Genomic DNA, 26,427 nt, shown 5'->3' with positions numbered 1-26,427 from the left:
TTTATGGTGAAGAGGGTGATCCCGGAGTGGGAAGGGGCAGACTCTGCTTTTTTACAAGTTTTTAGGATGGGATCTGGGGTGGGCCTTATTTCACGTCTCTATAGGGCTCTTTTATACACTAGACCACAGGCCCACACATATGAACATCGTTGGGAACTCTTGCTGGGGAGGGCCTTGGATTATCGACAATGGGACTGTCTTTATGGTACACTGCTGAGAGTCTCCTTGGCATCTCCCTTAGTGGAACAGGGATATAAGATGCTATTTCAGTGGTACCTCACGCCAGAAAAGGTGCACCGTTTCTATCACTGTGGGAACGGGCACTGTTGGCGCAATTGTGGGTGTTTGGGCTCCTTTGGGCATGTGTGGTGGGACTGTATTAAGATTGTACCTTTTTGGAAGATGGTTCAACGACTGCTGATTGATGTGTTACGCTTACCCATCCTATTGCGTATGGAAACATTTTTACTTAACTATCCTTTGGGGAGTTTGGATGTGGATCAGAATCATTTTGTGGCCCTGGTTGCTACGGCAGCCAGACTTTTAGTGGCTACATATTGGAAGCGTGACTCTTTGCCTTCTCGTACTGAACTGTTACATAAGATTGACCAAATTTACTTGATGTCCAAATTGACTGCTTTAAATAATGATTCCTGTGGAACGTTTCATCGACAGTGGTCTCGTTATAGCTCCTGGCGAGGTTTACTTTGAAACTTTTCTTACTTTTCTTTTTCATCTTCCTTTGTTTTAGGCTTATATTGTATCACTCGGTGGGGGGGGGTGGGGGGATTCTGTTGTTTCATATGGGCAATGTACTTTTGCTGTTGGCATACTGCCTGTGTACTGTTTTCATTTTGTTTAATAAAATCTTAAACTTCAAAAAAAAAAAAAAAAAAAAAAAAAAAAAAAAACATGGGAGCATGGACTGAGATATCATAAGTTGCTGACAAAATACTGAGTGGCGTGGAATGAGTACATGTGAATCGCTTGTTTACTCTTTCGAAAAATACTAGGACTAGGGGACAAGTGATGAAGCTACTAAGTAGATAGTGCATAGGAATGGAGGGGAAGAGGAGAGAGAGGGAGGAGATGGTTCACAGCGATGGGTATGGCAGGAAAGAGAGAGAGAGAAGAAATGCTTCTTATGGATAGATGGGAATAGGGGAGAAGAAAGAGGGAGGACATGGTTACACATGGATAGATGGGAAGGGAAGACATGTAAAAGTAGATAGATCTTGAGAAGAAAGCAGAAAAATGGAAGAAAGTTGAATGTTAAGTTGTTTTTTTAAAAAAAAATCTTTATTGATTTTCAAACTTTGACAGTGTAATACAATTAATTGAACATAAAATACTGCATAAAACGCACTATTAAGTACACAAGTAATACATAAAACAATCATTTTCTCCCACCCTCCTCCCAATTATGAATACAATAAAACATATTATGTGACTACAATATTATAATTAAGTAATGTTAAAAGTTAATGCCAAAGATGGATGCAGAATTTACTAAAGAGCAATCAGGGATACGAGTTAATAGACACAAAGCCAGAAAAACTATAATAAATACTGGAGAAAACTGGCCTGTATAGGTAACTAACCTATGAAGGGTGATCAAACAGATTCATAAAAAAGCTCAGAGATACGAAACTCTGAAGGGAAGGTTGTGAGACCTCCCTTGGAAAAAGAGTTTACCTTCCAGTCATAGTCCTTTTAAAAAAATCTTTGATCACTCCTTCAAAGGTATATATGAAAACTCATTTCTAAGAACTTCAAAAAGATTGTGTCCAAACAAGGTACTGCATTTCAAATTGCGAATGTCACTGCACCTGTGGCAACTACTAAGCAATTTACTTAGCTTGTATGCAGGATTCAGGGGGTCCCAACGCGGCCCCGTTTCGATCCCTGCTTCAGGGGACCCGAATATGATTACTCTTAGGTTCCTATATCAAGATCAAGGTCACCACGTCTCAGCAGCGAATCTTCAGCTGCATGTCACACCAGAAATTCGTTTCCACCTTGATCTTGATATAGGAACCTAAGAGTAATCATATTCGGGTCCCCTGAAGCAGGGATCGAAACGGGGCCGCGTTGGGACCCCCTGAATCCTGCATATTGCAATATGCATTTATGACCAATCATACATGCCTTTTGAAATAGAATACATCTATCCTGTCCAAAAACCCCACAAGCTGCTGCTTTACCAAATAACACCAGATTCCACCACTTGACAATTCCATAATGAACCTAAAAATAATAAGATGGCAGGACCAGAAAGATTTAACAAGATCTTTTGGTTTCTTACAAACTCTTTTATCGCTGTTGCTCTTGTTTGTTTTTTGTGAAATGATTTTTATTGATTGATAATGCAGCCATGTTTCCATCTCTGTCTTGGAAGGGGGGAGGGGCGGAGAGCGGCTCTTTCCTACCACCTAATTTCTTTAGAGGACGCCGGCGCTGCGGAAGAGCAATAAAACACTTTCATTTTCTCCTCTTTTCTACTCCCCCCCCCCTCCTACACCTGTATCCCGCTTAGTGTGAGCGAGAACGAAAGCATCACCCGCGGAAGCAGCGGCAGAATGACGAGCAGCGACAGCCCTAAGCGAGAAAAGGCGCTGAGGTGAGGGGGGGGGGGGGGTAATAGAGGGAGCGCTGGGACGGGATGCACACGGCTGGCAAAGTCGCGCAGAAACGATGAGGTGAGCGCGCGAGCGGGGAAGGGGAGGCGCACTTCTGGCAGGATGGAGGGGCGCGTGGCCAGGTATGGCTTCTGTTTGTGCGGGGTCCGCGCGCCGCTCGGAGAGGGATGGATGGATAAGCGCGCGGGCAGCGGCGGCTCTTGGAGGCCACTCGCCGGCCGGGGAGGCGGTGAGGTGAGCGCGCGGGCGGGGAGTTTGGTTTCAGGTGCAGCGCCTGCATCTGGAGGCCGTTCACGGCACTGTAGTGAGAAGAAGCGATGAGACGAGCCCCTGGGCAGGGTTAAGACAAGCTACCGGGTGCTGAAGAGGGGCGCGCGGCTGTAGCTGGAGTCCATGTACTGCCCTGCACGTGCAGGCGAGGAGATGATGCGCGCGGGCACCGAGAGAAGCGCGCGGCCAGGCTGCTTAGATCTGGGATTCACAGAGAGAGCCGATGAGACGAGCGCTAAGGGATGCTAACCCCGTCCTTTGGAGCCAAGTTTTCAAAATTAGGTGCAAAAACCCCACAGAAATGACTCCTCCCCGGACAAGTCGAGTTTATTTAATAATGGGCTCCTAGAGAAGAGCAGATGCAAAACGTGCTGCTCTGAAGTCGTGGTTATCAGTTGTTTGAGTTGGGCAGCTGCCAAGAGCAATGGCTGGCTGCAAGATGCAGCGACTTTGGTTGGAAGCGTTTCCTGTTTGTGAAGGTTAAAAAATACATTTGCTAAATACAGTAGTCATAGAAACATGATTGCAGATAAAGGCCAAATGGCCCATCCAGACTACCCATCCACAGTAACCATTATCTCGTCCTCTCTCTAAGAGATCCCCCGTGCCCAGGCTTTCTTAAATTCAGACACAGTCTGTCTCCACCACCTCTTCTGGAAGACTGTTCCACACATCCACCACTCTTTCTGTAAAAAAAAGTATGTCCTTAGATTACTAGATGGAAAAGCGGAGACTTAGAGGAGACATGATAGAAACCTTCAAAATCATGAAGGGCATAGAGAAGGTAGACAGGGACAAATTCTTCAGGCTGTGGGGAGCCACAAGTACAAGGGGGCACTCGGAGAAATTGAAAAAGGACAGGTTTAGAACAAATGCTAGGAAGTTCTTTTTCACTCAGAGGGTGGTGGACACATGGAACGCGCTCCCGGAGGCTGTGATAGGCCAGAGCACGCTACAGGGGTTCAAGGAGGGTCTAGATAAGTTCCTAAAAGAAAAGGGGATAGAAGTAGAGGTAGGTTATAGGAATAGTCAGAAACCATTTCACAGGTCATGGACCTGATGGGCCGCCGTGGGAGCGGACCGCTGGGCGCGATGGACCTCTGGTCTGACCCAGTGGAGGCAACTTCTTATGTTCTTACTCCTGAGCCTATCACCGCTTAACTTCATCCTATGCCCTCTCATTCCAGAACTTCCTTTCAAATGAAAGAGACTCAACTTATGCGCATTTACATCACATAGGTATTTAATCGTCTCCATCATATCTCCCTTCTCCCGCCTTTCCTCCAAAGTATACAGATTTAGATCTTTATGTCTGTCCCCGTATGCCTTATGACAAAGACCACGCACCATTTTAGTAGCCTTCCTCTGGACCGACTCCATCCTTTTGATATCTTTCTGAGGGTGCATGGCCTCCAGAATTCTACACAAAATTCTAAATGAGTCTCACCAAAGTCTTACCACTCTATGCACCCTAGCATCCTTCTAGCAATCTACCTATGGCAGGTTAGTGATCTTGAAACTATGTCTCTTCCCCTCCCCAGACCTTAGATTTATAAATTATACTCCATGTTATTGGTAGTCCTGAACCTAATTGTATATGAATTCTGGATAGTTTACTGAAGATCATTATCACTGCTTATGTGAAGCATCTTCCAAATTGAGAGAACCCAGTGAATTCCAATAGATACAATTTTATTTGGGGATAGAACTGTGGAATATTCGGGGTCCTTTGCAGCCACTAATATTTTTTTCATTGCTCTTGGTAGCTGATAACCACTTCTAAACGCTCATATTTCTAACGAGAGTAATATGATAATCAAACCAAGCCTTGCTTCTTCAAACATTTGCAAATCACTTGTACACCACATGTCAGTTCCAATTTTAGGAGCCCTTTTACTAAGCTGCCGTAAGCACTAACACGTGCTTACGGCAGGGTAAAAAACACTATTGTGGGGTGCACTAAGGAGAGAATGACACGGGGACAAATTTTTCCCCGTCCCCGCGAGAACTCATTTTCCCGTCCCATCCCCGCAAGTTCTTTTCCTGTCCCTGCCCCATTCCTGCAAGCTATGTGTTCATGTTCACAAACTTCAAAATCATAGGTAGCAACATTCTAGAGCTCAGATTGTGATGTTATAATGCCTCATTCCACCAATGCCTAAGCTTTGTCCTCATCTGCACAAGCCTCAAACACTTTGAAATCCTAAGTAGCAACATTCTAGATCTCAGATTGTGATGTCATAATGCCTCATCCCACCAATGCCTAAGCTCCATCCTCATCTGCACAAGCCTCAAACACTTTAAAATCATAAGTGTCTGAGGCTTGTGCGGTTAAGGCAGAACTTACAGGAATGGGACAGGGAGTCACTTAGGAACTCTATGAGAACCAGGAGCAGTGCGGAGCATTCACCGTGGCTCCCTGTGCTAATAACTGCTTTTGTGGTTTTGTAAAAGGGAGCGTTAATTATTTTAATTCCCCTTATACAAAGGTGATTATCGCGGCAGGTTGCGGTAATTGCTCTGACACCCATAGGGATCAAGTGGGTGTCGGATTGTTTGCTATGAGGCAGTCGCGTGGTAATTGACCGCACCATTAAAGACTAACTCCCTGTTTTACTAAGGTGCGGTAAACGTTTTAGCACGTTTAGCGCACGCTAAATCTACACACATGCTAACCGCTAATGTGTCCATAGACTAACATGCACGTGTTAGCATTTAGCACATGGTTAGAACATGCTAAAAAGCATAGCACACCTTAGTAAAAGGAGCCCTAATTTAAAAAAAAAAGTAGGTACCATGAGATGCATCACTCTACACTTCTTCACAATGAATTTTAGTTGCCAGACATTAAGACCATTTTTCTAACTTTTGCAGATCCTTTCTCATGTTTTCCACTCCCTCCGGGGTGTCCACTCTGTTACAAATCTTGGTATCATCCGCAAAAAGGCTAAGCTTACCATCTAACCCTTCAGCAATGTCGCTCACAAACATATTGAACAGAATAAGTCCCAGCACCAAGCCTTGAGGCACTCCACTACTCACCTGACCCTCCTCCGAGCGAATTCCGTTTACCACCACCCTCTGGCATCTGTCCGGCAAACAGCTTCTAATCCAGTTCACCACCAGAATCATAGAAAGAGAGACAAAGCCCCTAAGTCATTTGGGGGGGGGGGGGGGTAATTTTATAAGTGAGGACACACTTAAGTAGTACACACATACTTTTCTCTTTGTGGGTGCCAGTGAATTTTCAAAACAAAAGTGTGTGCCTACTTCCATTTGAAAACATTACCTCAGGTAAAATATGCAGTTTTACTTTTTGGAATGTACAAATTTTCTGGATTATTTTATTTACATATTTTCAAAAGTATTTGTATAAATGCAAACCCCTCCCTAACTCTGCTTCTGAGAATGTATCTACCTAGGCCAGGTAAAGTTAACGCATGTACAGGTTTTATGCATGTAATGTTTCATAGATCAGATGCAAAATTTTATAAGCACTCATTTCCCACATTAAACATTGTTTTCATGCATTAGTGGCTTTTAAATTTGCCTTCTTTGTTCTTAACATGCTTTCATCATTTAGTATTTGTTAATCTACCAGCACCAGTTACCTGCTTTGAACCTTTGTAGGAATTAAAGCAGGATAAAAATGCATACATAACATAACTCTTAATGGATACATAATCCTCAAATATATAATTTATACATTTTGGCTTGGTGATCTTCAAAAGCCAATTGTATGAAATACTACCTCTATATCTTCATGTTTAAGAGATTCAAAATACATCATCATAAGAACATTGAACAAGGAAATTCAAATTCCCCTTCAGCGATCCATGAAAAGAAGCAAAATAAAGAGCAAAGAAAAACATAACTAATAAGGTTAATGATTAGTCCATAATCTGCCAAAAGATCTCAGTAAAATTAAGAACCAAGAAAAAGATATTTAATTATTGACCATAACCTCTGTCTGATAATGCTCTTATCTCTTTTTTTTCCTGGAAAACACCTAAATTATTGAACCCATAAAAAGAACTTGGCTTTTGTAAAACAATAAATGTATTGTATAACCACATTCAAATCTTGCTCAGATACAAGTGAGACCAACAAAGTGTCTGTGTATTTCCTGTGCTGGCCTTTGCAAAAGGACTATTAATGTAGAGTTAAGCATTTGGGTGACTGGCCATTACCATGTCTACCTCTTGGTAGATAATGATTTTATTTGTGCCATCAGCAGCAGTGTGTAATACATATCCATGAAGTATTTTTTTAATGGATTTCATAATGACATAATCTCCAGTTCGGAAGAGCTTAGGAGGCACACATTCAGATATCTGCATTGATTCTCCTGTTCACGCTCCCACAGATTCTGTATTGGTTACCCAAAGTTGGGCATCCAGATTGGGCATAGATGCTGGATGTGTGCATAAACTAATTAGTCAATTAAGTGCTAATAACCAATTATTGATGCAAATTAGAGTCAATTGGTACTTAATTAGGAGTTAAGTACATATCTGTCCTATGCCCTATCCTATAACATGCACGTTTAAATTTCATAGTGTACAGCTCAAAAGGGGATGTGGCAGTGGGAGGGGTGTAGGTAGGTAAGTACTTGGATTTATAAACCCAACTGCTATCAGTGGAGTGCAAGGATTTGCGCCAGGTTTCAGTTGGATATGGGAAACTATGCTAAGTGCTATAATGACTTCTAGAGAATTAGGGCCAGATTCTACAAATGGCGTCGCTATTGGCGGCCACCTAAGAAAAGCGCAGCCGATGGCATGCCATTCACGTGATAGCACCATTTGCAGAATCATGGCTTGCGTGAAAGGTAGGCGCCAGGAATGCAGGTCAGGATTTTGAAGGCCTATATGTACAGTGCCTACCTTTCACGTGATTCATGTCCAAAGAGGTGCCTAATGGCATTTCTGGCACTGGCCATACCTACTTCAGCTACCTCTCCACACTCAAAATTTCACCTAAAGTCCAAGAAATAGTCTGCCCGTTCGGCTGACATTGCTGCCTGGATGTCCTGCCGTCATCTGAAACTAAATACCATGTTTCCCCGAAAATAAGACACTGTCTTATATTAATTTTGGGCCCAAAAAACACACTAAGGCTTATTTTCTGGGATGTCTTATTTTTCCATGAACAACAATCTACATCTATTCTTGAACAAAAACGTACTTTTATTCAAATACAGTCATGTCACCATCTTCTGAAACATCATCATACTATAACTTTACAAACCGTTTTTCCATGTACAACAATCTACGTTTACCAGTATTCATGAACAAAAATAAACAGTTATTAAAAACATAAGATTTGCCGCTGCTGGGTCAGACCAGTGGTCCATCTTGCCCAGCAGTCCGCTCACGCGGTGGCCAGTGCCCTATTTGAGTCTAGCCTTACTTGCGTATGTTCTGTTCCAGTAGGAACTTATCCAACCTTGTCTTGAATCCCTGGAAGGTGCTTTCCCCTATAACAGCCTCCGGAAGAGCGTTCCAGGTTTCTATCACTCTCTGGGTGAAGAACTTCCTTACGTTTGTACAGAATCTTTTCCCTTCTAACTTTATCGAGTGCCCTCTTGTTCTCTTCACCTCGGAGAGAGTGAACAATCTCTCTTTCTCTACTAAGTCAATTCCCTTCAATATCTTGAATGTTTTGATCGTGTCCCCTCTCAGTCTTCTCTTTTCAAGGGAGAAGAGGCCCAGTCATGTCATCATCTTCTGGAACATCATCAAAACTCTCCAAACAACAAATTACATCATGAATTTCTTGTGACTCCATTTCATTTACAACCATTGGCACCAATCTCTCATGTCTAGCAGTAGAGCTTCCTTTAAATGAACACGTCTTGTCCATGTAGCCTTCAACTGTCAGTGATTTTATCCCATGAATTCTTCACCCAAGTCACAACCTCTTGCAGTTTAGGCTTCACAAAATTTTCACACTGATTTCTCTCCATTCTATTTTCAATGTAGTCATTAATTTCAATGCACAAATGGCCCTTGAATGGCGTGTTTATTGCAATATCAAGAGTCTGGAAATAGCCAGCCATTCCAGCGGGAATCATTATTTGATCTATTCTTCTCTCTTGAAGGAAGTTCGTCATGTCTTTAGCACGGTGTGTGCTGGCTGAATCTCAGACTAGCAGACCTCTTTAGCTGCCTCGCAAAACAAGTGGCAGCATTAAATTGACCCACTTCCTTATAATTGCTTGTGTGCACCAGGCCTTTTTCAGTTTCAAGATCATAAATGCCTGAAACATGTTCAATCTTATCCTTCTTGCCCTTGGCGATGATTAGAGGTGAGGCTTTATTTCCATCCAGACAAATTGCCAAAATACAGGTAACACGTACACTTTCATAACAAGTAGAGGGAATGTAGATTGAGGAGGCACGCCGTTGATCAATAGTCATTTGGGTTCCTTGGCCCATAAACACTGCAGTTTCATCCATAGCAATCATGTTGGAAAGTTGGTATTTTGAAAAGTCAATGCCATTAACAAAGGTCTTGTATTCAAGGGCATGTTTAATAATTTCAGCATCTTCTAGCTTAAATATTTTTGTCGATCTTCTTACAGACAGTTCTTATAGCTGAAGAAAGCCATCCAGCCAGTGTTGTGATGCTTTGAATTGTTCTGAGGATGTTTCTAACGGTGATGCCATTGCAAGGGCAAATGCTTGAATATCAGCCCTGCGGCCAACCAAAGCCCTTGCTCTCCTGTCAGCAACCCATTCACAGATCACGTCTTCCAGCTCAGGAAATAATGGTTGCCAACCTGATCCATGCTTGTGCTTCTTAGCATTTCCGTTGGATGTCTGTTGACTGAGGTTATCGTATTCTGCTTGCCATTTTCGGACCATTCGGATATCCAACTTATTTTTTCACAGACAGCAATAAGATTTTTGCCCTGGGAGTCCTCCATGATTCCTTTCTTGCACTCCACAGAATAGCTCTTTCTTTTTGCACTCATCTTGTCTTGGGGGGGGGGGGGGTCAAAATATTATTTCCGCAGAGTGGTGGGAGCTGTGCTTCAAAGGATGCCTCCCAAGGTTATGAGACACCACTTCAAGTGCTTCAATATAGTGGGGGACTATAGAGCCCATGTCCTCCTGAGGAGTCTTCTTGGGGTGTGTGTGCAGACTTTATTGCTCCCTGGTGCCCTTTACCTGAAAGTGCTACAGTAGAGACGACAGACTGAGAGCAAGTTTAACGCTGCAGAGGCAGCAGATTGAAATGGAGCTGCACTGGCAGTGGATTCTAGGACCCTGAGGCAGCCACCAGAAGTCCCGGTTTCAGGCCGTGCTGCAGCTGCCCTAAGCAGCTGAAAAAATTTCTTGATCCGCTCCCTGTGCAGGAAGCAGGAAAGCACATCACATACTACATCCATCACAATCTGGATTCAGATCCAACCATAGCACAGAAACTCTACTGATATCACTATTAGACATTGCACGACAACACCTCAGCAAAGGAAACAAGCTGCTTCTCATTCAACTCGATCTTTCTGCGGCATTCGACCTAGTTGACCATCACACACTACTCCAGATATTAGACGCAATAGGAATCTCAGGTAATGTTCACAAATGGTTCCAAAGCTTCCTCAAAACACGAACATACAAAGTCAAATCAAAAGAGCACATATCCGAACCATGGTCAAACCCATGTGGAGTACCACAAGGATCACCATTATCTCCCATATTATTTAACCTCTTCATAGCATCCCTAGGCATAACCCTAGATGCCCTAAACACAGTATCATTCAGCTACGCAGATGATATAACTATCCTCCTACCCTTTAATATTCAAGACCCCTTATCCACAAACCACCTGAAAATGATAATGGAAACGGTAGAAAAATGGATGTCAAGTCATAAACTAAAACTGAACTCGGAAAAAACTAAATTCCTACTACTGGAAAGGGAAAAAAAACCTTCTCTCACAGAACTAGAAGTAAATACAATCAAGTACCCAATGCAAAGCACACTCAAGATCCTGGGAATTCAACTAGACAGAAACTGCACAATGCAGTCTCAAATCCACAAAATCATCCAAAGAGCATTCTTCACAATACGTAACCTAAGAAAAATAAGAAAATTCTTCAACAAAGATCAATACAAGATATTAGTACAATCCCTAGTACTGAGTATTGTAGATTACTGTAACAGCCTATACCTATCATGCCCAAATTACATGATAAAACAATTACAGACAGTTCAGAACACAGCCCTCAGAATCATCTACTCACTAGGCAAATATGACCACATCACCAAAGCATACCTAGATTCACACTGGCTACCAATAAAAGCAAGATCCCAGTTCAAATTCTACTGTCTACTATACAAAGTAATACATGGAACAGCACCCAGCTACCTAAACAACAGACTACACCGTAACCTCTCACACAGATTAAGGAGAACTCAGAGCCTATTCACTCACCCCCCTCTCAAAGGAACCCGACGAAAGAAACTATATGACAGCCTTTTAGCGACACAGGCAGCAAAGATCGATACTACCATCACCAATCTACTGACCAAATCAATAGACATTAAAGCATTCCGAAAAGAAATCAAAACTCATCTCTTCAAAAAACACTTCCCATCATCATAACCTCACAAAAGTATTAGAAAATGCTCTCATGACTACCCTAACACCACCACCAGCAACACCCGAATCCGAACAGTATTATCTCTATTCGTCTAAACAGCAGAATCCGGACAATATTATCTCTATTCGTCTAAACAACCTATCACTATCTAATATCTACTACCAATTTATCCTGGAAAAGTCCAGAACAACAATTGTAACTTAACGCATTCTTGATTATATGTACTGCAATGCTACTGGAAATGTCCAGTCTTCTAACTTGTAATCCGCTTAGAACCGCAAGGCACAAGCGGAATAGAAATCACTAATGTAATGTAATGTAATGTAATTTTATTGGGCAGTAAGGTTTAAATTCTGTTGGCGCCCGCCGCCGGCACTGTTCCCTCTAAGCTGAGCAGGAGTCCTCCACCCACAGTCTCACCAATAGAGGGTGCTGTTTTACTGTCACATTTTTCAATTGTGAGGGACAGGCAAGTTCTGCAGGACTCCAGGGAACATACCTGTCCTTAGCGACTGAAAATATTCCACCCCCTAGTGGTAGCAATGCAGCTGGAGGACACCTGCTCAGCTTAGAGGGAACAAGGCAACCAGGACCCGCGCAGGTTGGAGGCACGTGCGGCTGCTGTAATTGCCTTTCCGGCGCCAGAGACAACATCCGGGACCCGCGCAGATTGGGGGCACGTTCAGCAGCCGCAGGGAAACCCGTGCGGCTGCTGTAAGTGATTTTCCGGCTGTTAGCGGTGGAGACAACATCGCAGGTTGGAGGGGGCTGAGTTGCGCTTCTTTCATCACTAGGGCTTATTTTTTAGGGCAGGGCTTATATTAAGACCGTCCCCGAAAATCATGCTAGGGCTTATTTTTGGGGTAGGTCTTATTTTCGGGGAAACACGGTATGACCAAGACTGAGCTGCTCCTCTTTCCTCCTAAACCCTCTCCTCCTCCTCCTCTTTTCTCCATCTCGGTAAATAATACAGTCATTGTTCCAGTCTCCTCTGCTCGCGACCTTAGAGTCGTCTTCGATTCCGACCTCTCATTTTCTACGCGCATCCAACATGCTGCTAAGACCTGTCGCTTCTATCTCTTCAATATCACCAAAATTCGCCCCTTCCTCTCTGAGCACACTACCCGGTCCCTTGTCCACACTCTCGTAATCTCACGCTTATATGCATATATGCAGCTATGTGTACACTTGCACATGTGAATTGCAAAAATGACATAAATGCAAAGGGGTATTCACAGGGTTGGGGCATTAGGGCGGCATGGATGGAACCAGCATTTACATGTGCCACTTACAGAATGCTGTAAGGTTACGTGCTAAAATTCTTCATTTAGGCATGCATATTTATACTTGCTATTGACGTAACATAAGCGGACGCTTCTAAATGTAGTTGCCTACATTTATGTGCATAACAGGTATTTACATCTAATTAATGCCAGTAATTGCTTGTAATTGCCAGTAATAGCTTGTAATTAGCACCATTATTGGTGCTAATTAGTTTGTTAATTAAATTTTGTGTGCAAATCAGTTATTGCAGGTAAATTTGCGTGTGCAATTTTCGGCGACTTTTATAGAATTAGGAGAGTCTGCTTTCATACATTCACTTGTCTCTTGTTTAAGATGTTTGCAATGCTAACTGTTTGAACCTCACATCTATAATTAACAGTAATTGGAGTAATTGTTCTAAGAGCATTATCTCACCCTGGGGTTCATGTTTAAGAAGAATTTCCTGATGAATGCACTAGAGAAAGAAAGCAGAAAGCTCTGAATGTATTCAAAGTCTGGATGTATTGTGTTTCAGTGAAGAAGATGCCAGCTGCTTGGGACAAACAGGTAATTCAGTATTTACTGTGGGGGTGTTTTCTCACTAAGAGTCATGAAATAGGAAACGCTCTACAAGTTCTGTGAACCAACATAGCTTTCTTTTCAATTTTAATATTAATTATGATCTTAGTTTTATTATGACACTGATGCAAGTGTTACCAGTATGCTAATTAAATAATAGCACTCCTAGTGACAAAAATTATGATAAGACAATGCCAACAGCTGCCTAAAGTCAAAGCAAGGAGAGCTGTCTCACAGTGCCACTTGCCAAGATTGTGGTTTCAGGAAGAAGATACTAATTTTAATGTGTTTTCCTAAATGACCAACTATCCTGTGAGTGTTTGCCCTATCTAGATAATGCACTATCCTTGCTCCACCCATGCACTGGCCCGACCCTATCTAGATAATGCACTACCCATGTTCCACCCATGCACTGGCCCGGCCCTATCTAGATAATGCACTACCAATGTTCCACCCATGCACTGGCCCAGTCCTATCCAGATAATGCACTACCCACATTCCATCCATGCACTGGCCCGGTCCTATCCAGATAATGCACTACCCATGTTCCACCCATGCACTGGCCCGGTCCTATCCAGATAATGCTCTACCCATGTTCCACCCATGCACTGGCCCGGCCCTATCTAGATAATGCACTACTCATGCTGCAGCTACACTCTGGCCTGGCCCTATCCAGATAATGTACTTACTACCTGTGCTCCACCCATGCACTGGCCTGGCCTTTAACTAGATAATGTTGACATGATCTATAAGGTCAGAATATCTCCACATAGCTGTGGCCAAGAGAAATATCTGGATAACGGGGAAGTTATTGACTTGATTCAGTTTGTGTTGGACAGTATAGAAAGAATAACTTTTTTAAATTCAGTGGTGGTTTGTCCATTTTAAGTGTCATGAAAGAAACTTAAGCCCTTCCAAGAATAATAAAATGGTCTTGTTAGACGTCATTGTAACAATTTATGTTGTCTTCCTGTTCAGACATGATCAATAATGACACTGGAGAGAATAATACTTACTAATTAAAATCTAAACCTTTATAGTCCATTATCAGCAAGATATCCAATATACATTTAAAAACTGGTCACCTTAGAATACTGAAAAGCAGCTGAATCCATGAAAACCTTGAAGCTCAAATGTTCAATACAATTATAATAACAATGTAAATTAAATATTACAGATTGAGGCCATCTTTTGCGCTGTAGTTGTTTTTCTGAGGCTGGAAGGATTACTTGAGGGCTACTTATTGGAACCTTGTATTATGGGCTCTAAGAGGGGGGTATTATCAAGTCAGGTTATTTTTACCACAAGTCGAGTTATTTTAGCACAGGATCTCATTACATAAAATGGGGCCCTGTGATAATATAACCCAACTTAACAGTAGCCCATGTTGATAACTTCTCAAATTTAGACACCAGGTCTTGCTCTTAGAGGGGTGGGAGGATGAACCTCCCCTTCCCCAAGGTGCTGTGAACCTCTGTAGCATCCCTAGCCCTGGCTCCCTTTGACAGTCATAATTTTGTTTAAATTCATCGGCCTTGTTTTCAAGGTGTTCCGAATGGATGTTTCACAATATCTCACTGACAAATTGGCTGCTCAAGAACATTTAAAATGTCTAAGATCTTCTCAATGGTCTTTGTTGCAGCATTCATCTTTAAAGTTATATAAACTCTCTTCAACTAGAAATTGGGCCTTCAGTATATAGGTCCACTTTTGTGGAACTCCCTATCCGATACGGTCAGAAATCTTAAGGATTATTCTATGTTTTCCAAAAGCCTTGAAAACCTGGTTATCTTCCAGTAGTTTTGGAGCTTTCAGATTGGATATTTTCTCAGTTGAGATGTAATGTTGGCTGAATTATTAAATATTATATTTTTGAATTAGTGGTTTTTTGTTGGTTTTTTTAATTTAATATTGTTGTTTTAGTTATGCATTATATTGTTTATTATATATACTTCATTTTTGAAAACCATCTTAAAACTGCATAAAAAATTATTAAATCAAATCATATCAAATTAAATAGAAACCAGGGACCATCTACAGAGCAGAACCATGCACTCTTATTGAGCAATGGGGCTGGCCCAATGTGGGTACAATCTGAAACTTCATACACCTATCTGGGGTTGTTTGATCCACTGTTAATTTGGCTGCTGTATCCAGGGTGCAATCTGACCATTAGGTTTCAGTCTGCTGGCTCTGCTTCAAAGCCAATTAAGTGATAAAGGGATAAAAATCTTGGCAGCTGAGACTCACAGAGACTTTTCCCCACTTTAAGACAGAAAGTGCTGGGTTAACTTTTGAGATTAATGAGCAGTTAGCACATGCTAAGGCCCTCTTTAACAAAGATGCGCTAAGCGTTTTAGCACGCGTTTAGCGTGCGCTAACCACTAATGCATCCATAGGATAACATGCACACGTTAGCGTTTAGCGCGTGATTAGCGCACGCTAATATTTACCGCACGCTAAAAAGCATAGCACACCTTAGTAAAAGAGGGGGTAAGTGTAGCCACCAAAATAACAGTCAATGGGGATAACAAAGCTAATGTGGAATGGGGTGGAGAAGTAGTTACTGTATGTAAGAGTCAACATGGCAGTTAATATGGCTCAATGCCACACGAACAGGTGTAGCTAACTGCATAAGTGCCTTGATTGTTCAGGATGAGGGCCTAGTCTGCATGGACGCTTGGGTGCTCACATGTTCATACAGAATGCCAGTGTACATTTGAACACCCAATATTAGTGTAGATGTAGGTGGACCTATTTACACTTGCTGTAGACCTGGCCTAAATGGGGTTACTTAAATGTCTGCCCATGCTCTGTCCATGTGAATGCCCAACCTCCTTACAAATTTGTGCTATGCTATTTGACCTTTTTATTTGTAGAATACCACTTAGGAGCCTCAAATATAATTTCTGCAGGTAAGTATACACTTAGGTGCCCAAATGTTAGTATTCTTACATTTAGTTGCATAGTTGACACTTAAATATAAGCAACTTGTTATAGAATTGCCATATTAATGCGTAGTAATCAAATTGTCTAAACCAGTGTCTCTCAAACAGTGTTCCATGGCACAGTGGTGAGCCCCAAAGAGATTCCAGGTGTGCCACGAGAGATTCCAGAATTTTACTTTATTTTTAAAGATTTCCATCATAAGTATACACTAGAACAGATGACATGTATGTCACGTACGCAAGAGTCTGTCAATGTTATGAGTGTCTGTGTGCATAAGGATACCATTGCCCAGGCAAGCATCATTCTTTGACATGATTGATCCTTGAAAACTAACAGCAAGTAATTTTATTTTTACTTTTTTATGCAGTGGTTATCTTAATTTGAGCAACAAAGCAATCTAGGCTTTGTTACCATTTGGATCTTCTTACCTTTGCGAACTTGGATTTTCAGCTCTGTCAGAAATTAAACAAAAAAAAAAAAAAGAAAACAACTGCCGATGGTGAACCTTACTGGGTTAGACCAACGATCCATCAAGCCCAGTAGCCCATTCTCACAGTTGCCAATCCAGGTCACCAGTACCCGGCCATAACCCAAAGAGTAGCAAGTTTCAAGTTTTATTTGAGTTTGATGAATCGCTTATTTAGTTTTACTAAGCGAGGTACAAAATCGATAAAATATAAACATATACCGTATTTTCACATAGATAACGCGCACATGGGTATAGTGCGCGAAAAACACAAATTTATGTACAGAAATTTTTATATACCGTGCACACCCGTATACCGCGCATGCTGCCCGACTCTCCTTTCACCCGCCCCAACTCTCCTCTGGAGACCCCGACTCTCCTTTCCCCCGCCCCGACTCTCCTTTCCCCCTTGAAGTCCTGTCCCTACCCTGAAAGCCTGATGCCCCCCCGACGTCCGATTTACCCCCCCGCAGGACCGCTCGCACCCCCACCCCGAAGGACCGCTCGCACGCACCCGCACCCCCACCCTGAAGGACCGCTCGCACCCCCACCCCGAAGGAGCGCTTGCACTCCCACCCTGAAGAACCGCTCGCACCCCCACCCGAAGGACTGCTCGCACCCCCACAGCCTCCCCCCCTCCCCCATGGAGAAGCTGTCTACCTTGTTTCCGGATGCCAGCGAGCCCAGCTGTTTCCTCTGCCTGCGGTCCCGCCCCTTCTCAGCCCTGCTGTGCTGCTTTTTCTTCCGGCGGTCCCGCCCTTTCTCTGACATCAGAGAAAGGGCGGGACCGCCTGAAGAGGAAGCAGCGCAGCACAGGGCTCTGAGAAGGGGCAGGACCGCCGGCAGAGGAAGCAGCTGGGCTGGCATCCGGAAAAAGGTAGACAGCTTCTCCATGGGGGAGGGGGGAGGCTGTGGGGGTGCGAGCGGTCCTTCGGGTGGGGGTGCGAGCGGTCCTTCGGGGTGGGAGTGCGAGCGCTCCTACCGGGTGATGAATTGGGCGTCGGGGGGGGGGAACTATGTAAAAAAACTTTTGTACAAAGCGCTCACGCGTATAACGCGCAAGGGTATGCGCGGTTTGTAAAAACCACGTATAACGCACGCATTATATGCGAGAAAATACGGTATTTAGACATATAATTTAAAATTTAAAATAATGGGTTAAACAAACAGACTTACAGACCAACTAATACAAAAGGTAAGAGGGAACAGAACTACAATTCAGTATTTTTAAAGTACAGAGGAGACCCATATATGGAAAAAACAATAGGAAGGGAAAAGTGCAATCAAAGAAAGAAACAAATAGAAAGATTAAACATAATTTAAAGGTTAAAAGCGTCTTTAAAAAGAAAACTTTTTAAATTACTTTTAAAATGACTCAAATCGTTTTCCACTCTTAAATGCTGTGGCATGGCGTTGCAAAACTGCGGTGCCATCACGGAAAACATATCGTGTCGTCGTGTCCCAATAACTTTCAAAGAGGGGACGTGAAATGCTATAAGGGATGAGTAATTTATCAATAAATTGAGGTTCATTAGTAGAGAGGGTTTTGAATACTAAAAGTAAAATTTTGAAGGTGATACGATGGTTAATTGGAAGCCATTGAGATTTAGTCAGAAAAGGTGTTACATGATCATATTGTTTACCATTGTGGATGAGTTTAACGGCAATATTCTGAATTATCTAAAGGCGCTTTTTTTTCTTTTTGTATGATACTTATTAATAAAGAATTACAATGGTCGAGTTTTGCAATGATTAAAGAATGGATTAATATATTTAACAATTTTGGCTCCAGAAACTTGGAAATTGAGCGAATCGTTCGTAGCCTATAGAGCAGGATTTAACAATACTACTTATGTGATCGTGGTAGGTAAGTTTATCGTTGATGATGACTCCAAGTATTTTTAATGAAGTTACAAGATCCAAGTGAATATTATCCAGAGTAAAAGAGGCACTCAAGTTTATTCCCTTTTTCCATGTAAAGAGTAGAGCTTTTGTTTTCTGTATGTTTAAGGCTAGCATGTTGGAATTTAGCCATTGTCTAACCCTCTCAAGCTTTTTATTAATCTCAAGTATTTCTTCTTTATTTTCTGGATTTAAAGGGTGTAAAAGTTGGATATCAAACTATGGACTTTTCCTTCAGGAAATTGTCCAAACCCTTCTTAAAACCAGCTACGCTATCCGCTCTTACCACAACCTCTAGCAATGCGTTCCAGAGCTTAACTATTCTCTGAGTGAAAAAAATATTTCCTCCTATTGGTTTTAAAAGTATTTCCCTGTAACTTCATCGAGTGTCCCCTAGTCCATATATAGTCAATATAGGCAGAGAGTTAAATTTTTTAACATTTTCTAATGGTGGTGTGCCTCGTGATTTTTTTCATGAAACAAGTGTGCCTTTGCCCAAAAAAGGTTGAAAAACACTGCCCTAGTCTTTGTAATTTTTGACAGAGTGAAAAATTGATCCACTTAGGTGGATGATGAAATATGTGTTTGCTTGTTGACTATCGAGCTGCATTTTGTGTTAATTTATGCACTCTAAAAGAAGCATATCCATCGCATTGATTAGCAATTCTGTTCCATTTTACTTTCACCGTTGTTACCTATACAGAGCTTAAAGAACTTTAAATAAATAACCCTCTAATTTTTTTGTTGGTTTTGCAATTTTATAATTTCAATTATATTGTGCTTCAAAAAACATTTACTCCGTTTAGTGTGCTGGAGCTAAAAAAGTTTGAAAGACACTGCTCTAAGCCTTAAGTGAATAAGAAACTGCTTGGAACACATGCAACAGAATACATTGAGTTATCATTTATGGGCTTCTTAGCATTTAGCATGCTCTAATTCTGTTAGCACGCTATGCTTTAGTGAAAGGGCCCTTAGCACCCTGAGGTCCTTGTGTCTCTGGGCAAGTCATTTAATCCTGCATTGCCCCAGGTACAAAATAAGTACTTGTATACTGTACATGTGTATACTTGTATACTTTGAATGTGTAACCACAAAAAAGGCAATATACAAGTCCTATCCCATTTCCCTTAATGATTTATTAGTAGTAATATCATTAGATACAAGATAGGACACTTAAAAAGCAAGAATTTGATCTTCATCTTAATTTCATGGGAATTCAGTACAGAATGTAAAACATGCATTTAAAGAGATCTTGTGTCATAAGAGTGCTTATATTTTGCATGCAGTCTAACCCCCTGTTTTATAAAAGCCGGCAGTGTGGGCCGGCGCAATAAATGCACTGTCGCCCATAGGAGCTGAATGGGCGTCGGAGCATTTTCTGGGCGGCTTTGTAAAAGGAAGCCTAAATTAGATATGGAACTCCAGAAAATTCACGTGATTTTATGCTCTCTTCCTGTTTTATCTGTTTAGAAAATAGTTCTTCAGAATCTGAAGATACCAAGGAGGAATGTCAATATGGTAAGTAATGTGGGGGTAATTCTATAAAGAAGGTGCTAAAGTTTAGATGATAAATGTGGTCTAAATGATTAGAATACCAGCAGATAAGTGCATTTAGGTGCACCTGTGTAAATATCAAAAATCTATAAATATGTACATACCTTACATAGTGTGTATTTTACAAGTATGTATGAGCAGAGACTGAGTGGGACTCACTCACACAATTACGCCAGCTTTAAGGCTGGCGTACTGTAAGTGCTAATGCCTAAGGAGGAAATTCTAGAAACGGTTCCTAAATTTGTAGGCGCCCTACCGGTGCCTAAGTTAATGAACAAATGCCATTTAAAACAGCAAAAAAACGACACCATTGAAGCCCTTACCAGCGCCTAAATAATACGTGCCAGAATCACACCTACATAGGCGCTTCAATTTAAATTTATGTGTGCAAATTTAGGCAAGGGATCCACACCTAAATTTTACACTCAGTGCCAAAATGGAGACATGGAAATGGAAGGGTCATGGGCTTTCCTCACATTTAGACGCTGAATTATAGAACAAGGGGCATCCAAGTCTAAGGGTTCCTTTTACGAAGGAGCCGCGTTAGCGGCTTTATCACACGCACATTTTTAGTGCGCGCTAACCCCTGCGCTAGCCGAAAAAGTACCACCTGCTCAAGAGGAGGCGGCAGCGGCTAGCGCGGCCGGTAAATTAGCATGCGCTATTACGCCCGTTAAACCGCTAACGCAGCTTCGTAAAAGGAGCCCTAAGTTTAGGTTTGAGAATTTGCACCACGTTCCCGTTCCATGTTCCCATTATGGGTGTGGCTAATGCTAGAAATGGCATTAGGCTGTCTAGGCGCAATTTATAGTAGGTATTTTATCTGCATTTTAACAAACATTCATCGTCTCATTCATTTCATTTTATATTGTGGGATGAGACCTCAGTGGCTGCTTCTGTACAGAATAAATCTGTTATAGCACAGAACTTCCAACGTAGCTGGCCTCCTCATTGGTCTTGTCCCCTACTCTTTCATCTAGGTAAACTTTTTAGATATTCAGTATTTTCATGAGATAAATTAGTGAATAACTTAGCTTTCTTTGCTTGAGTGCTTAAACGGGACTCCGACATGGAACCACATTTCACTAGGTTGTTTCAAGGAGATGTCCCGATAATCAGACCCGCTGTCAGTCTTGTAAAAGATTTAAGACTGACAGCGGGTCTGATTATCGGGGCATCTCCTTGAAACAGCCTAGCGAAACATTTAAGCGCTCAGGCAAAGAAAGCTAAGTTATTCACTAATTTATCTCATGAAAATACTGAATATCTAAAACGTTTACCTGGATGAAAGAGTAGGGGACAAGACCAATGAGGAGGCCAGCTATGTTGGAAGTTCTGTGCCATAACAGATTTATTCTGTACAGAAGTAGCCACTGAGGTCTCATCTCACAATATATAAATGAAATGAAATGAATGAGACGATGAATGTTTGTTAAAATGCAGATAAAATACCTACTATGAAATATCGAGGTATATTAGATGTTTTCGTAATTCTCTTCATATACAAATAAATGAGGATATTTACACTGATAAATTAATTTATAAAGAACCTCATTTAAATTGGACTTTAAAATCAAATTTTCCATTAAAATTTAGAGGCGCAATTTATCACAGAGATAGGCGTCCGAAGTGCAGGCCCAGAAAACGCTGGCCTACATTTCTGGAGCCTATCTTCCGTAGAGGCACGATTCTCTATAGGTGGCTGCTTTTTAGGCGACTGTCGATATTGATAACCTATAAAGAATCTGGGCCTAACTGCTTACTTACAGTTAGATCTGTCAATTGTGCATGCTAAGTGCATGGTATTTATTGTTTTTGGAGGGGGCATGTTGGGGGTTGATTTATTTATAAAAAATTTTTTTTTTTTTGTAGTTTGTGAACACAGTGTAATACCCATCACAATATTATTGGAGAGAGACAGTTGATTTGATGCTATCCTCTTCTTTATACATTTTTTCTTGATTCATTAGTTGATATTTAGCATACGTGTTCTTTTTTTGTACTTGATACATATAGGACTGAATTCTATACCTTGCGCCTAAAAAATTGGTTATGAAAAAAACTTGCCTAAGTGATGTTTTATAAAACAGCACCTAAAGTTAGACACGGTTTATAGAATAGCGCTTACGCCTGGGAGCTGCGCATAACTTTAGGCATATTTATTCATCCCAGCGGGAACATGGTGCAAATCCTCAAATCTACACTTACCCCCTCTTTTACTAAGGTGCGCTATGCTTTGTAGCATGTTATAAATATTAGCATGCGCTAAACGCTAACACATGAATGTTATCCTATGGATGCATTAGCGGTTAGCGCACACATTGATTTAGCGTGTGCTAAATCCGCGCTAAAACGCTTAGCGCACCTTTGTAAAAGAGGGCCTTTAGACTTGGATGCCCTATATTCTATAATTATGTGTCTAAATGTGAGGAAAGCCCTCAGTCTGCCCCATGACTCTCCCATTTCCATGTCTCCTTTTTGGCACTGAGTGTAACATTTAGGTGTGGATTTACACACATAAATTTAAATCCAATTAACACTGATAATTGCTTGTAAAGCCAATTTTTAGCACTAATTGGCTTGTTGTTTAATTAAGTTGTGCATGCAAATTGGGTGCACATCCAAATTTGCTTGTTCAACTCAAAGTACTATAAATAGAATTTTGGGGATAATGATTTTTCTGTATTTATAGTTTGTGATTCTATATATTTGTGAGCTACCCAAGATCTTTTTCCTTTCTTTTTTTTTAATTTATGAAAATTTTCATTTGAATTAAAACAAGGAAACACATTGAAAAAAATATAAAGGAAAGAAAACATCTTATACATGTTAAAATCTCTTCACTGGCTGCCCTCTAGAGAATAACATGGGGAAGGGTTCCCACGGTAAACTGTGGCAAACCACTGTTAGTCCACAACAATGGGAAAAAATGTGGCCAGTTTACAGTGGGAATGGGAATAAGGCCTTCAACCACCCTGCAGGAGCGGTAAACAGCCTTATTCCCATGGCAAAAAAAAATACACCAGGGTCAGTGCAGCATCTTCTCCACAGCTCCCCTCATGCCTATCTTACCCGAACAAGTAGGCCACGCCATGCTGAAAAATCTTCAGAGGCCTGCTCCGAGGCCTTCCTTCAGCTGATAAGCCCCTCCTTGATGTAACTTCCTGGCATTGGCAAAGAAACAGCTGGCCAGTTCCCAAAGGCAGATGAAACTTTTCCTTTCTTATTGAGTGATAGTCCCAGGTGGAACAGAGACGGAGCCAGGGTGGTCCTAAGTTATCTGAATGTTACGCATATAGTAAAGTGAATATTGCTACTATGTGGATAAGCTCTGGTGCTGACCACCTTATCTGGATATTCAGCACCAGCCACTATTCAGATAGTATACATTTCAATTTGTTTATTAATTGTATGTGTTCTTGCTTTAATGTAATAATGACATATGGAATGTGTTATTTTTTTAAACAAGGAGATAAAAATTCTGGAAGTTCCTCAGAAAGTGAATCAGGTAGGTCTTAATTAGAGAATGACATGATGGGGGGGGGGAATTGCTCACTGCGGGCACGGGGACAAGGCCATCCACCGCCCCATGGAGCGGTGAATGGCCTTGTCCCCGCAATCAACAGAGGGAATGCGTGCAGTCACCAATCGCACATGGCCTCCCTCCCTCCTTCCTACCTACCGAATCTATCTCCCTCCCTACCTCCCCCTTATCTTCACGGCGCGTTAGTAAAGTAAAGTGTGTGTGTCGGTGGAACTTCTGGTTGTGTCAGAGGAGAAGCTTCCGCCCACACACACGCGACTGCAGGCAGGCTCAGCCGACTTCAGAAAGTCACTTTACTAATGCGCTGCGAAGGTAAAGGGGAGGAAGGGAGATTCTCGAGCTGCGCAAAGGGTACTGAAGGGTGGTGAGGTGGCGAGAGGGAAAGGTGGTGGTGAGGAAAAGATGCTGAAGGGAAAAAATGGGAAGACAGAGTGGGCAGAAGATGCTGAAGGGAAATGGGGAAGACAGAGTGGGCAGAAGACGCTGAAGGGGACAGTGGTCATGGGGATGGAGCAGTGACAGGGATGGTGGTCATGGGGACAAATTTTTTCCCCCTGTCATTCTCTAGTCTTAATTACAATATTTTCTGACTTTTCTTCTTTGTGGCATTGCTTTCTATCTCTAAATAAATGCTAGAATAATAATGAATATGCATGAGAGAGATTTGCATATAATGGAAGTGGCAGGCATGCAAATCTGCTCCATGCATATTCATTAGGGCTAACCTGAAAACCCGATTGGCCTGGGGGTCCTCCAGGACAGGGTTGGGAACCACTGTTCAAGATCTAAAGTACTGGGTACAGTGTACAGCAGGGGTCCCCAAAGTCCCTCCTTGAGGGCCAAATCCAGTCGGGTTTTCAGGATTTCCCCAATGAATATGCATGAGATCTATGTGCATGCACTGCTTTCAATGCATAATCATTGGGGAAATCCTGAAAACCTGAATGGATTTGGCCCTCACGAAGGGACTTTGGGGACCCCTGGTGTACAGTTTTATTATTTTTTATATACTGCCTAACTGCTGAGACAATCCCTGCAGTACACATTTAAAATGCAAAAATAAATTAAAATCAGGAAAGAACTCCTTTCAACAAATAGGACAGACCCAAAAAAGAACCCACTCCACAATCTCCTAAGTCAAAATTAAAACAAAATAAAACCTTAACTCCACATCATCCACCATATGCTGACCTGAAGGGACTACAAAAGTTTGACTCAAAAAAATAGGCCTGTTTCTAAAATGGAACTAACATTGTTCTGCTGCTTTTTTAGATGCAGGACAATGATATGTTTATATAAGTATAAATTGATAAATTTACCATATAATGTTACGTTTTTTATTTTGAAGCTTGAGTTGGTACATTCTTACTTACTTACATTTTGTTCTACGTTAATACCGTTCAAATACTTGAAGGGTATTAATGTAGAACAAAATCTTTTCCAGAGAAAGGAAAATGGTAAAACCAGAGGACATAATTTGAGGCTGAGGGGTGGGAGACTCAGGGGCAATGTTAGGAAATTCTACTTTACGGAGAGGGTGGTGGATGCCTGGAATGCGCTCCCGAGAGAGGTGGTGGAGAGGAAAACGGTGACGGAGTTCAAAAAAGCGTGGGATGAACACAGAAAATAATATTAAATATTGAACTAAGGCCAGTACTGGGCAGACTTGCACGGTCTGTGTCTGTATATGGCTGTTTGGTGAGGGATGGGCTGGGGAGGGCTTCAATGGCTGGGAGGATGTAGATGGGCTGGAGTGAGTTTTGACGGAGATTTCGGCAGTTGGAACCCAAGCACAGTACTGGGTAGAGCTTTGGATTCTTGCCCAGAAATAGCTAGGAAGAAAAAAATGTAAAAAATTTTAATTGAATCAGGAAGGGCGGACTGGATGGACCATTTGGGTCTTTATCTGCCGTCATCTACTATGTTACTATGACTCTGACTCCACCCATAACTCCTTCCAACTCCGATTCTACATCCCTGAGCCTAACTTTGAGCAATCTATAAAGAATCCTTCCTCCCCCCACTCCCCCCAGGAATCTAACCTATGAAGGAACCTAAGTGCTTAGGTTCTGTTTTAGAATAGTAGCATAACTGGCTGTCAACGCACCTAAAATGTAGTCATTTGCACTTATGTCAGCTGTAGAATTGGTGTAAGTGTGCGCTCCTGATTGCTGCAGAGACATGTTCAACTTATAGATTCTGTAAGTTACACATGGAAGCAGGAATCCTACCCATGCTCCGTCTCTGTGCACCCTCCGCTTGTAAATTTACACTGCGTTGGATAAATAGATATTTGCAGAATAATCCTTAGGTGGCACATTAGCGTTTACACATACAACCCTAAATACCGGCCACTGATGCAGCTTATTTGCAAAACACGGTACCTTTTACTAAGGTGCGCTAAACGCTAATGCGTCCATAGACTAACATGCGTTAGCATTTCACGCGCGCTAATTGGTTAGCACGGGATGGCTGTTATGATATGCCCCAATGAAATATTAGATATGAAAGACGATCAAGATAAGTCAATTTATGTTCAAATATATTTTATTGAGCTCAAATGGGAACACAAAACAGTGCAAAGAGAACAGCAAACAAGCTCAAGGTATATCAGTAACTTCAACATACAGGTAGTCAACACCCCAAA

The 26,427-nt window shown here is 41.8% G+C and overlaps 1 protein-coding gene across 4 annotated transcripts in view; it reads left to right on the top strand.

The window, feature by feature from the left end:
• The first annotated feature begins 2,533 nt into the window (after positions 1-2,533).
• The window catches only part of CARD8 (caspase recruitment domain family member 8), an 89,305-nt gene continuing 65,411 nt past the window's right edge, over positions 2,534-26,427 (top strand). For 2 of the 4 annotated variants that reach the window (XM_033959578.1, XM_033959580.1), the window contains exons 1-4: positions 2,534-2,620; positions 13,322-13,353; positions 20,153-20,200; positions 23,706-23,744. In XM_033959578.1, coding sequence (XP_033815469.1) covers positions 2,580-2,620; positions 13,322-13,353; positions 20,153-20,200; positions 23,706-23,744 — 160 coding nt within the window. In that variant the 5' untranslated portion in view covers positions 2,534-2,579. Of the gene's footprint in view, positions 2,621-2,719; positions 2,762-13,321; positions 13,354-20,152; positions 20,201-23,705; positions 23,745-26,427 lie in introns of those variants that run through there. The other 2 variants (XM_033959579.1, XM_033959581.1) reach the window with 2 other exon arrangements.

This window comes from Geotrypetes seraphini, chromosome 9 (genome assembly GCF_902459505.1).
Source record: "Geotrypetes seraphini chromosome 9, aGeoSer1.1, whole genome shotgun sequence".
Classification (NCBI taxonomy): Eukaryota; Metazoa; Chordata; class Amphibia; order Gymnophiona; family Dermophiidae; genus Geotrypetes; species Geotrypetes seraphini.
The sequence above is the reverse complement of the archived record's forward strand: the minus strand, read 5'-3'. Positions and strand labels throughout refer to the sequence as shown.